The 13,153-nt window shown below is 56.1% G+C and overlaps 1 protein-coding gene across 1 annotated transcript in view; it reads right to left on the bottom strand.

Annotated features, from left to right (window-relative positions):
* The window catches only part of COL22A1 (collagen type XXII alpha 1 chain), a 249,321-nt gene that overhangs the window by 93,731 nt on the left and 142,437 nt on the right, over positions 1-13,153 (bottom strand). The window contains exons 32-37 of the mRNA XM_023514966.1: positions 9,387-9,440; positions 8,211-8,264; positions 7,564-7,617; positions 5,258-5,311; positions 3,877-3,930; positions 959-1,063 (exon numbers count right to left, since the gene is read on the bottom strand). Of these exons, the coding sequence (XP_023370734.1) occupies positions 959-1,063; positions 3,877-3,930; positions 5,258-5,311; positions 7,564-7,617; positions 8,211-8,264; positions 9,387-9,440 (375 nt within the window). The remainder of the gene's footprint in view (positions 1-958; positions 1,064-3,876; positions 3,931-5,257; positions 5,312-7,563; positions 7,618-8,210; positions 8,265-9,386; positions 9,441-13,153) is intronic.

Here is a 13,153-nt window from a genome sequence, read left to right as displayed (position 1 = left end):
CTGACGGGGGGGTGGGGGGGAGGATACGGAACTGTGAGTGAGCACTGACTCCCCACGCCCCAGACTATGTGCACCCTCTGACAAGGGGTGGGGGGGATACGGGACCATGAGAGAGCACTGACCCCCATGCCCCAGGCTGTGCGCACCCTCTGATGGGGGGTGGGGGGAGGAGGGGGGACCGTGAGTGAGCACTGACCTCCACGCCCCAGGCTGTGCGCACCCTCTGATGGGGGGTGGGGGGAGGAGGGGGGACCCGGTGATGACCAGGACTCTGACTATGACCTGACTTGCACAAAAGAAACAGAAAATGATTTGCAGCTGCAGGTCCTGGGTTTGAGTCCTGACCCTGCCACCCACCCACCCCCACCGTGTGGCCTTCTCAGGTGGCTTGCCCGTTCAAGATCCTCACTTCATAGGCCTTACTGATTGGGTTTCCAAGCAGAGCTCACCTAATGGTAAAGCCTGGCCTCTCTCCTCTTTTCCAACCCAGCAAGACCTGAGGAAGCCCCTGAGGGAGGTCGTCAATTCCAGGTTGGAAGGTTTTTCTGGGTACAGAGCTCATAGCTTGAAGCAGACTCACAATTCCACACCTGGAAGTGCTGGCTTAGTCGGCCAGAGGGGCCCAGAAGTCCTCCGCGTACACGCCCATGACTGTCCTGAGCTGTGGTTACGTGTTTGCACATGTCTCCCCATGAGACTCTGAGCATCTCGAGGGCACAGGCTGTCTGATATATCTGTATGTCCCCAGCACCTGGCCTGGGCCTGGCCTGCAGAGCCATCCCTGAGGCTGTACCCCCAGCCTGGAACACACTGTGTGCCCCACACATCCCTCCCCAGCCAGGCCCCTGTCACTGGCTCTGACTCTGTCCTGCAGTTGGGCAGCTCATTTGTGCTTCCCTTTAGCTTTTTGGATTCCAGCCTGGTTCCTGCTAGTGCAGAGACCCCCGACCCCACTCACCGGCTCCCCGTCTCTCCCTTTTCCAGGTGGCCCAGGAATCCCAGGAGCCCCCGGGTCTCCCCTGGGGCCAGATGGCCCAGGCCGCCCTTCTTCACCTGTTGCTCCCTGGAAAGAAAGCAGGTGTTTCTGGGGTCAGTGGTGGGCATGGTTGAGGTTTGCAACGGTGAGCCGGCCTGAATGGCGGTAGGTTTCCTGGGGCTGCCCTGACAATTTTAGAAAACCTGTCCCTTCTGGGGCCCAGAAATGGGGAGTATAACATAACAGGTTGAATTGTGCCCCCCAAAGTTCACCCTGGTACTGACATGCGCAGATGTCATCACCTAAGTTAGGAGGAGGTCATACCAGAGTTGGACACTGCCTTGGGCCTAATCTAGTAGGATTGGTGTCCCTTGAAGAAGGGACATTTGGAGGCAGACAGGCATAGAGGGGAGGTATGAAGGCACAGGAGCAAGGTGCCATCAGTAACAAGGACAGCAGCCTGGCACAGAGCTTCCCCTCGCCGCCTTCAGAGGAAGCCAGCCTGCCAGCAGCTCAGTGTAGGACTCACGGGCTCCAGAGCCAGGAGAAATGACCCTGTGTTGTCAGGGCCACCCTGTTTATGATGCTTTCTTTCAGCAGCCTTGGTAAATTCATTCCATGAGGAACATGGACATGGAAAGGACATTAGTGACCACCTTTCCCCCAGTCTGGGAAATGATCTGGTGTGTGTCTGACAGACAGCCCTCCACTCCTGCTTGAATGTCTCTAGGAGCAGAGAGTTCACCCCCCTCCAGGCTGTTCACACCCCTATCAGACAGGTCTAGTACACAGCACGTATGTGCAGTCAGGGACAGCCCTCTCTGCAATCTTCCCAACAGGGGCACTTGATCTGTTCGCTGGAATTGTATAAATACAAAGCCAATCCCTCTTTACATATAGGTCTTCAGTAATAGGGAGACAGCTCTGGGCTCCAAAGGGGGTGGAGAGAGAAAGAGAGAGAGAGAGAGAGAGAGAGAGAGAGAATGCACAGTCCAGGGTCTGCTCAGGAAACCGGCCTTCAAGCACACTCCCAGCCAGTGCTCACACTTCTTCTGGCCACACAGCTATGAGCAGCCCCCTTGCAGTGGCCCTGGCCGTGGACCACTGGGTAGGACCCCGTGAACCAGGGGTGCACCTACCAGACAGGACTCCCTTGGGCCGAGGCTACAACCTAAGTGTCTCCAGACACACCCTGACTCTGACAGAGCAAAGGACAGATGAGATGAATCATGGACAGGCAAAATGAGGGTTAGGAGGGCTGCTCTCCCAGCCCAGCGCAGAACCAGCTTCCCAGAGAGAAAGATCACGGGATTGTCATCACCTGCAGGGCGGAAGGGTCCCTGCACCTGAATCTCAGACAGTGGCTGCTCAAAAACAGGCATTTGGCTCCCTCTAGAGGTTAAACATGCCAACAGCACTCCAGCTTTCAGGTGTGAGGATTTCTGTCTAGTCCTCAGGAAATCTCTAAAACCTTGGCTATCCCCTTCCAGGTTGCCAACACCCTACTTACAGGGTGTCATCCTTCAGACTCAGTATAACCGAGGAATAGTGGAACAAGCCAGGGCTTGTCATTTTGATTCATTTGGGCAGTCTAAGGTGGTATTATATTTTTCTGAAAAATTATTGTGCTCCTGTGTCATGAAGCTTATGATCAACTAACACTCTGAAAGACCCAAGATGTTTTCTGACAGTTTATTTCTCTGCAATAAATCTTTTTCTCTGATACATGTCTGTTGACATTGAGACTTCTTGACAAAGGTCAAACTACATCTACAGTTGTTAAATGTCACAAAAATATAAACGTTAAAGCAATCACTCCTTTAAAAGGTTCCAGGAAAAGTGGAACTGAAAGAATCTGTATGAGGAGGTTTGGACACTTGTGCACAACAGGAACTCTGCAGATGGTCCTCCAGGAGCGGATGGGACCGGAGGCAGCTGTGCATGTGTGCATGAGAGGAAGGACAGGACAGAACCACCAGGGCACCTTGGTCACCTGTTCTCCGCTGAGCCCTCACCTGCCTCCCCAGCTCCCCAGCTGATCTGCAGCCTGTGATGAACAGGTGCCCTTTCCTTAGATCAGGGGTCTCAGCCACGGCACTGCTGACATCCAGGGAGGCTAATTCTTGGTGGCATGATAGTTCGTGGTGGGAGGATGTCCTGTGTACTGTGGGGTTTATAGCACAATCCACAGTCTCTACTCTCCAGACCACAGGAGCAATTCCTCTCTGCAGAGAGGAAAACCAAAATATCTCCATGTTCCCTGGGGGTGGGGGAGGCAAAATCACCCCCAGGTGAGAACCACTTTCATCGGCCTAGATTAAAGCCACACAACTAGGACATGGGAACTAGCATTTGACTGGGGTCTAAAGCCAGGAATCTCACTGGAATCATTTACTAAATACCGACAACCTCCTAGGCACTGGCTCAGTATCACTAATAAGTCTCAGACCCGCTTCCTAAAGCACTAAGTCACTAAGTTTCCTCCTCGGCCGCTGGGGTTTATTCCTTAAATTAGGGCGAGGGCATCATGTCTTTCTTCTTACAAGTAATTAAGGTGCTCATTGCCTGGCACAGCTGTGCTGAGTATACGCTGGTGCATTGAATGGAGTGAGAGAAAGCAGGATGTGCAGTGACACTGACCTAATAATTAAAACTAAGATGCAAATTACTTGGCACCTCAGAGCCTCAGTCTGTACATCTGCCAAGTGGGCATTCATGCAACTCACAGGTGTGCTGTGAGGGCTAAAGGACAGGATGGCATGGCACATTGTCCTCCCTCTGACTTTGGAAGCCCCTCTGACTCCTGGGCCCTACACCAGGCCTGAGCAGCAGGGGCTCCTCTGTTGTCTGTGAACAGCTGAGAATGGCGAGTGTGTGCCAGGCGGCTACACTGGTCCTACCTTCTCACCGCGCTCCCCATCTTTCCCAGGGGGTCCTCTGAGGCCAGGAGAGCCCTGGGAAAAGGAAGGTTACTTCAAAATTACTGGTCACTCTTGACGGCTCGTGCCCCAGGGAAGGATAATCAGGTCCCCTTCAGTCAACACTACAACTCTCACCTGCTCCCCATTCCTGACTCAAATTCCCCAGGGCCTGTCCACCCCACCCCCACCCGTGAGACCTGTTTCTGGGTCTGGCAGTGCTCTGCACTTCATAGTGAGCGCCCAGGGGCGATGGAGACGTCCTTATGAACACAGGCTGAGCGTGGGAGCCTCTGCTCCAACCCTATCTTTGGAGCCCCCAAAGGTGGACTCTGAGATGAAGTTCACGGGTTCCCTGGAAACACCGGAATGGAAATGGGGACACAAGAAAGGGAGCTAGAAACACATCTGTGAGCAGCAGGTGCTGGGTGTCTGGGGACCTGGGAGTCACTGCACAGGACAAAGGGGCCAGGCTGCTGACATGCATGTGCCCCTCTACTCAAGGCTGCCTGTGGCGGTGCTACTAGCCACCTACCATGTGCTGGACAACACGCTCTGTAAAAGCCAGAGAAGACCCCCAGCAGAGGAACCCCGGACAGGCTGCAGAGGCCACATGTGCACTGAATCAGGCAAGGTCCAGTAGCATCTGCACAACCCCTCATTACAGGACTCAGTCTCCCTGTGCCTCAGTATCCTCCTGTGTCAGATGACGGCAACAATAACGTGCCTCAGTGTCCTCCTGAGTAATGAGGGCCATATTTCTCTAACATGGTCGTTGTGAGAATTTAACACATGCAATGTGCTCAGATCAAGTCGAATCCGTGTTTGTGGGGAATGTTAAAGCCAGTCCATTTTAGAGAAACCTTGGGCCTCAACATGGGTGAGGAAGGGTTTCAGCACATCCGGAGACGGACCCTAGTGGTGGCCCAGTGCAGCCTGCCCACTGTCCCCATTTGCAGCTGAGCAGGCTGAGGCTTCCAGGAGTGGCTTGCTGAGGTTGCAAAGCCATTTCCTAGAAGAGCTGGGATTAAAGTCCAGGCATCCCAACCTCCAGTCAGGACACCTGGGCTTCTTTAGGTTCCTTCTGTTTCTTCTGAGACAAACTCCTGCTTCCAGCATCAGCGAAGCGCCCAGCTTCTGCAGGCACAGCAACGCCACCTGCCCTGGGCAATGATGCTCTGCCCAGAGCCTTAGGGGTGCTAACTGCACGGGGCCATCGTCAGGACATCCCTGTCTGCATGTGGAATGGGTGTAAGGAAGCCTGTACCCCTGGGGTTCAGGGAGGGTGACCACGCTAACCAGGTAGTGAGTGGGCACTGCAGGGCCACACCAGTGCTACGTCCCTGTCCTCTTGATTACTCACCACACTTCCTGGGGGACCACTGGGGCCCGGGGGACCGATGTGTCCAGGAGCACCCTGTTCAGAGACAGAAGGCCACAGGTATGGATGCAAAGGAGCTGTCCCAGCCACTCTCCACACCTGCCTCCTCCTCTACAGCCAGTGGGGTCCAGCACTATGCGGGTAGGGTAAGGGAGGGGACTCTGGGAAAGTCCTCAGGACACAGAGTTGGGGTGCTGGGGGCAAGTGGAGAGGAAGGCCAGGCCCTGACCACAGACAAGGATCTCAGGGGAGGCTTGGCCTTTGTCCTGTGTGAGGAAACCCCTGAGAACAGAACAGGCTGTCCAAGTGAGGTGCAGGCAGCTGCTCTGGTATGAGGATGGTTGCTTGTAAGGGCAGGAACAAGCCTGGGAGGACAGAGAGATGCTTGGCCATGGCTTGGACAGGAGCCGTTGTCCTGGGACCCTGGGAAATGTGCAAGGAGGAAGGAGCAGAGCTGTGACCGCCTGATGTGGAGGGAGAGGGAAGAGTCCAGGATGGAGCTCTTTGGAACAGACGTGCAAATCTCTTTTCGGTCTGCTCACACCAAAGATGGTGCTACTCAGAGAAGGTGCCAGGAGGGGAGCAGGAGTGTGTGTACACACACGTGCATATATATGTGTGCATGACTATGTGTACAAGTGTGAGTATGCACACATGTGTCTGTGTGTGTGCATGTTCACACATGTGCATGTATGTGCATGCATGAATATGTATACAACTGTGAGTATGCACACACACGTCTGCGTGTGTGTGCATGTTCACACATGTGTGGGTGTGGGCATGTGCATTCTGGCTTCAACTGCAGAACCACGGAGGGCTTCCTGGAGGAAGGGGTTTGAATGTCAAATTGATGGGTAGGCAGGGATTCTGCGAGAAGGGATGTGGGTGAGGACATTCCAGGTGGGTCAGCCCGGTGGGAAGGGGAAGCAGGGAGGCTTGCAATACCGGTGGCTATGCACAGCTCGAGGCTTAGCTCTCACTGTCAAGGACTCTGGTCATTTCTGGGGTCAGGAATCATGGCACAGCTCCTTGCCTACACGCTGCATCCATTTCCCTCCAAGCTGGGCTGAACCCAGAGCTCTCTCTATAAGTAAGCCATCATCTGCCCCTTCTGAGGTGGCCATGCTCGTCACCGCCTCTAGCTGGCCTGGTTCCTGCTGAGCCAGTAGCCAAGTCATGTCGGCACATTTAAACAGGTAACCCTGGCCTGTGGTCCCGGGAGCAGATGGGATGGCCTCCAGCTGCTGCTGCCCCCAGAGATGGGGGAAGGGAGATGTCTGAGGTCAGCACATCCTACCTGAGGCCTGTGGCTCTGGGCCATGGGCCAAGCTCTCACCAGCCCTGGGACAAGTGCCACCTGTTGAGGCCATGCAGGCCCTGGACCTGGCCTAAAGATGGGCTGGCCAGGAGCAGCAGCAAGACAGCTTGGAGGCGAGTGCATGGAGGGTGCGCCTGTGTGCCCAGGGCCTGTACAGACGTGACGTGCACATGTGAGACTGGAAGATGTGTGTGGATGAGAGCGCGTGTGGGAGCACGTGTGTGCGTGTGTGTATGCGTGAATGTGAACTCATGTGAGAGTGGAAGGATGTGTGTGGATGTGAGTGCATATGGGAGTGTGTGTGTGGGTGTGAGCTCATGTGGGAGTGGTAGGATGTGTGTGGATGTAAGTGCATATGGGAGTGTGTGTGTGGGTGTGAGCTCATGTGGGAGCGTGTGTGTGGATGTGAACTCATGTGAGAGTGGAAGGATGTGTGTGGATGTGAGCTCGTGTGGGAGTGGAAGGATGTGTGTGGATGTGAGTGCATATGGGAGTGTGGGGGGTGTGAGCTCATGTGGGAGTGTGTGTGTGTAGATGTGAACTCGTGTGGGAGCATATGTGTGTGATGTGAGCTTGTGTGGGAGAGTGTGTATGTGTGGATGTGGATGTGAATTTGTGTGGGAGCGTGTGTGTGTGTGGATTTGAGTTAGTGTGGGAGCGTGTGTGTGTGTGTGTGGATTTGAGTTCGTGTGGGAGCACATGTGTGTGTGTGTGTGTGTGTGGATTTGAGTTTGTGTGGGAGCCTATGTGTGAATGTGTGTTTGCACACCATCTATGTGTATATGGGAGGAGATTCTTCCCATGGACTGGGTGTGTGGACACAGCCTGGTGATGCTGGGAATGTGGTGAGGTCAGAACCTCTCTCTGTGCTGCCCTGTCCACACGCCCTTGTGTCACCGGGTAGCCCTGGGCTGTGGGCAGAGGAGCAGACATGTCGGGGCCTCCCTCTGCGGTGTCCCCCAAGACTCACAGGGTTTCCAGCTGCTCCAGGAGCCCCGTGCGCGCCTTCCTGACCCTTGGCACCCTGCATAGGAAGCAAAGTGGCAGGTAAGTGGCCCTGGGCAGTGCTGTCCTTGCCCTTGTGGCAGGGAAGTCTCATCTTGCTCGTCAGAATCAGTTGACCCAAGGGAGGGAAGGCCCAAGGGGTTAGAGACTCAGACGGGCAGGGCTGGGGGCACAGCAGCACAGAGCCTCCCAGAGAACCAAACCTGATCCAGCAAAGAAGCCAAAACCAAGAAAAACAACAAAATCAAAGGCTAACGCGCACCAGGTTTAAGCCAATGCATGGTGGGGAGCAACTTCCTGCTCAGATCACCCCCCTGGGAACCAAGGGCAGCCCCATGCTGGGGCTGCTGTGCTCCAGACCACACTGCTGAGGGGAAGGGGGAGTGCGGCAGGAAGCCAGAGCTGCTAGGTCAACCCTCTGGTGACAGAGGCAGGCCAGGCCCAAGTGGCTGTGCCTGGAGGCCACACAGCCCCTGCAGCACCCTGGCAGTGGCCCCTGGCTGGCACGCCCGAGACGCTGGGTGAAAGGGCCAGTGGGGCTGGCTTGAGCGGCAGGAGGTTGGTTGAATGTCACAGTCTCAGAGCCCACAGGTAAAGAGAGGGTTTCCTTACCGGTGGTCCTGTGGGTCCCTGAGGCCCCGACTCTCCAGGACGGCCCTGTGGTCCCTACAATGAAAGGACTCATCAGTGAATGAGCTCACGGCCCAGTTCTGAGCAGAGAGGCAGGTGGGGCCTGTGCAGTGGGCATGGGTGAGCCCGGCAGCAAGAGAACACCAGGGCCTGGGGGAGACGGTGGGGGACCTGCGGGGGGCTGTGGGAATCAGACCTAGAGTTGACCAGAAATCAGATTCCCAGTATCTGGGTAGCCAGCGGCGTACAGGGGTACAGACACGGGGTACAGGGGTACAGATACGGGGTACAGGGGGACAGACATGGGGTACAGAGGCACAGACATGGGGTACAGGGGCACAGACATGGAGTACAGGGGCACAGACACGGGGTACAGGGGTGCAGACACAGGGTACAGGGGTACAGACACGGGGTACAGGGGGCACAGACACAGGGTACAGGGGTGCAGACACTCGGTACAGGGGGTACAGACACGGGGTACAGGGGTACAGACACGGGGTATAGGGGTGCAGACACGGGGTACAGGGGGCACAGACACGGGGTACAGGGGCACAGACACAGGGTACAGGGGGCACAGACACAGGGTACAGGAGTACAGACACGGGGTACAGGGGGCACAGACACAGGGTACAGGGGTGCAGACACGGGGTACAGGGGGAACAGACACGGGGTACAGGGGCACAGACACGGGGTACAGGGGTACATACACGGGGTACAGGGGTACAGACACGGGGTACAGGGGCACAGACACAGGGTACAGGGGGAACAGACACGGGGTATAGGGGCACAGACACAGGGTACAGGGGGCACAGACACAGGGTACAGGGGTACAGACACGGGGTACAGGGGGCACAGACACAGGGTACAGGGGTACAGACACGGGGTACGGGGCACAGACACGGGGTACAGTGGTTACAGACACGGGGTACAGGGGTTACAGACATGGGGTACAGGGGCACAGACATGGGGTACAGGGGTGCAGACACAGGGTACAGGGGCACAGACATGGGGTACAGGGGTACAGACACGGGGTACAGGGGGGCAGACATGGGGTACAGGGGCACAGACACGGGGTACAGAGGCACAGACACGGGGTACAGGGGTGCAGACATGGGGTACAGAGGCACAGACATGGGGTACAGAGGTGCAGACACTTACCGGTTCCCCAGGCACACCTGGGTCACCCTTCTCTCCTCTTGGCCCCTGTTCTCCCTGTTGGTGAGAAGCAAAACAGCAGACTGGACAGTGGACCCCCACAGGGTGTGCGTCCCCAGCCTGGCCACACAGGCTGCCTTGAGTCCTGTGTGTGCCCCGATAGCCCTCGAAGGCCTTCCCGCCCCCTCCCGATTCTGACTGATTCCAACTCTTCTTTGAGACCTAAGGTCAGAAATCACCTCTTCAGGGAGACCAAACCCCCAGAGGGGCCAAGTCCTCAAACTCAGACCACACTACCTTCCCCTGCCCAGCAGGGCCACAGGGCCACAGCTCCACACTTAGCTGTGTGGTCAACTTACACCCTCTCTGGCTCAGGGTCCATTACATGGCCAATGGTCAGTGAGTAACAGTGAAAAGAATTCCAAGGAGGGCTCTTCCAGCACTCCCAACCCCTACCCCAAGCCCTTTCTTGATGGAAAATCTGGAGAGGAGGCTTGTGAAGGGGACCCAACCCTTTGTGGATATGCTAGAGAGTCCTAGGTGGACAGATGACACTGCCCTGGGCAGAAGGACCCAGTGGAGGGGACAAGCTCACTCCCCTGAGTTTCCAGCACACCTCCCAGGAAGGTTGGAGGGACATGAGGTCCTCACCCTGCAATTCCCAGGGGTGGGGAGGAGAGCCCACCGACGGGCTTAGGGGTATGTCTTCCGAGAGCTGGAGGACCACCTTGCAGGAGAGGAGTGGGGACAGTGGACCATGGTGGAAGCAGCCTCAGCTTTAGACCCATGCACAGTGGCCTGGAGCCCTGGCTCTCTGCATCTCTGGGAAGCTGAGGACCTCAGGGGAAGCAGGTACCCACCCTCAGGCTCCCCATGTGCACAAGGGACTTTAGCCCCTTCTCACCTGGGGAAGGTCAGGGGCCAGTGAAAATGGGGCAGAGATGAGGCCTGTGGGAGATGGGTGGGTCTGTGGGTGACACCAGCACACACGTGCCCAGAGAGGCCCTGCAGTGGGGCCCTTCTCAGGGGGCAGGACTTAACACCACCTAAAATTCCCTGCACTACTTAGGGAGATGCTGGGCTCCCCTTCCACAGAGAGGGTGAGGGGAGCTGGAATGAGCACCTTGAGTGCAGAAGGGCCCTGCCTAGGGAGGTGCTGTGGGAGCAAAAGCCAGGGGATCAAAAAAGGTGGGGAGCACCCAGGGTGCACCCTGAATGAAGGCAGATCTCGAGGTCAAGTTCAAGGGCCGGTGTGGGCTAGAGGAGAGGGTGAGCTGGGGACCTTACCACGGTGGCTCCTGCCTGCCCTGCCCTTCTGGGCCTCCCTTTGATACTCCGAAAGACATTGGCATGACCTTGGGCTGGCTCCTCACCCTCTCAGAGTGGAATCTGCATGGTCTACTACGAAGAGCTGTGACCAGGGTTAAATAAAATGGCTTTGTCAGGTGTGCTGTGGTTCCCAACACAAAGGAGTTTTCACCAGACAGCAGCTTGTTCCATCTCCTACAGTCTCCATGGCCAAGGAGTTCAGAGGGAGACGCGTCTAGCCCCAGCCCCCATGGGCAATGACCCCATGATTTCTTGCATATTTCCTTCTAGACTGGTTTCCACGGTGCGGACTTGCAAAGTCCTCTGGTCCTCTGGTCATGAAGACCAGACATGAAGACAAAGAGCTCCCGGGTTGTTTCAGTTGACATCTAGGGGCAGCCTGCCTACGTTTCTACCAGGCTGGAGAATGGGGTTGCAGGTGGCAGGGAGACAAGCTGGGGACACATGGGTGGTTGGCCCAGGCCGGAGGAGGACCGAGGGCGGGAACCTGGGCCAGGCCGTCTTCCTTTCTCCTTTCTTTCTTTGGGAGGCCACACCGTTCTCCACCGTTCTCCTGCTCCTTTTCTCTTTCTCTCCACACCCCATCTTCCCTTCTTTCTCTCCCCTCTCTCTAATATAAAATAAACTTATGTTTTTATATCCTAAAAAAAAAAACCCAAACAACAACAACAACAAAAAAAAAAAACAACATTCCTGCCTGGGAGGCACCTGGGAGCCAGGAGGCATCTCCCCTGACAATAGGACCATGTAGCAGGGGCTCTGCTGACAGTGACTAAGTGAGCATGGCTGGCTTCTCCCCCTCCCAGCCCTCTGTGGCCCTCAGGCAGCCTCAGCCAAGGCAAACACCATCCCCAGGGGCCGCACACCATCCCCAGGGGCCACGCACCATCCCAGGGCTGAGCACCATCCCCAAGGGCCACACACCAACCCAGAGCCAGTGTACCGTCCTGGGGACTGGGGGCTGTGCACCATCTCAGGGCTGAGCACCATCTCTGCAGGTGTCACCTGGCATTCTGGCCTCTCATCAGGGTGAGAGAGTGGGACCAGGCTGTCCCAGAGCCTTCCCGAGACAGCTGCTTTGGAATCACTCCCTTGCAGTTCTAAAGCCCTTCTTTGGAATCACTCACTAGCAGTTCTAAGGCCCTTCTTGCCTTCTCCACTGTGACTTCCCCAAGCCCAGAGCTATCTTTCCTTCCTTCCTCCAGCTAAAGAGTGGCTCTCCTCTCCTATCTGACATCTCCTGACCCAGACATCTACACAACCTCTACACCTACAAACCATCCTTATCACAAGGCCACCTCCACCCTGAAGGAGGGAGCAAACAGAGCTGCCCCCCTTCTGCCCCTCCTGCTCTCCTTAGTGACAAGCGCACTTTAACGCCCTCTGAGTCTTTCTCTCCTCTGCCTCTGCCCACAGAGCATGGCCCATGCCCAAGCACAGCAGGGAGAAGTCAAACTCAATAACACTTTCCAAATCCATCAATACAAACACAGTTTCCATGGTGACAAAGCCAGAGCCAGCGAGACTCCTGCAATTACCCACAACGGAAATTTCCCCCATGGACACAATTTCTTTGCTTTGTATCTGAGAGTGGCTTCCTGGCTCCTCAAAACCTGCAGATCCTGCGGGAAGCACTGAGACTCAAAGGGGAGGTTTGGGCAGGTGCATGGGCCCCACGTGTGTGGGATGCTCCAGAAGTAATGTGTTTAGGGATCAATTCCTTCAGGGGAGGCTGGATGCAGGCTGCTCTCAGCTTCGGGGGCTGTGAGTGGAAGTGAGGCTGAGGGACCTGCAGATGCTGGGGTAGGGGAAACAGTGCTTAGAGAGAGGAGGTTCAGGACACACAGTGTGCCAGGAGCCTGCCCCTGCACGGGCAAGCCTTGGGCCCCTGCAACAGACTGGAGAGTCACACCATAGTCACACTATGGCCCACAGACTAGCTCCCGAGTCTCATCTCCCAGGTCCGGCCTCTGCGAGCTCCTTGGCATCTTCGAGCCACAGTGTCATCATCTCATCATCACCTGGGAAATGGACACAGGTGCTGCTCCCTAGGGGTGTTTAGTGCCGTCCCACTTGAACCCCTCCTTGGAGAGAGGAGAGGATGCAAGGGTGGCAGTTAGTCACAAAATTTGCCAGGCTCTCAAGCAGCACCTGTGGCTCAGTGAGTAGGGCACTGGCCCTATATACCAAGGGTGGCGGGTTCAAACCCAGCCCCAGCAGAACTGCAACAACAACACAAAAAATAGCTGGGCATTGTGGTGGGCACCTGTAGTCCCAGCTACTCAGGAGGCTGAGGCAAGAGAATCGCATAAGCCCAGGAGTTGGAGGTTGCTGTGAGCTGTGTCACGCCATGGCACTCTACCGAGGGTGACAAAGTGAGACTCTGTCTCTACCAAAATAATAATAATAATAATAATCATAGGGCGGCGCCTGTGACTCAA

This window comes from Otolemur garnettii, unplaced genomic scaffold (genome assembly GCF_000181295.1).
Source record: "Otolemur garnettii isolate 467f Iridium unplaced genomic scaffold, OtoGar3 scaffold00062, whole genome shotgun sequence".
NCBI classification, from domain to species: domain Eukaryota; kingdom Metazoa; phylum Chordata; class Mammalia; order Primates; family Galagidae; genus Otolemur; species Otolemur garnettii.
The sequence above is the reverse complement of the archived record's forward strand: the minus strand, read 5'-3'. Positions and strand labels throughout refer to the sequence as shown.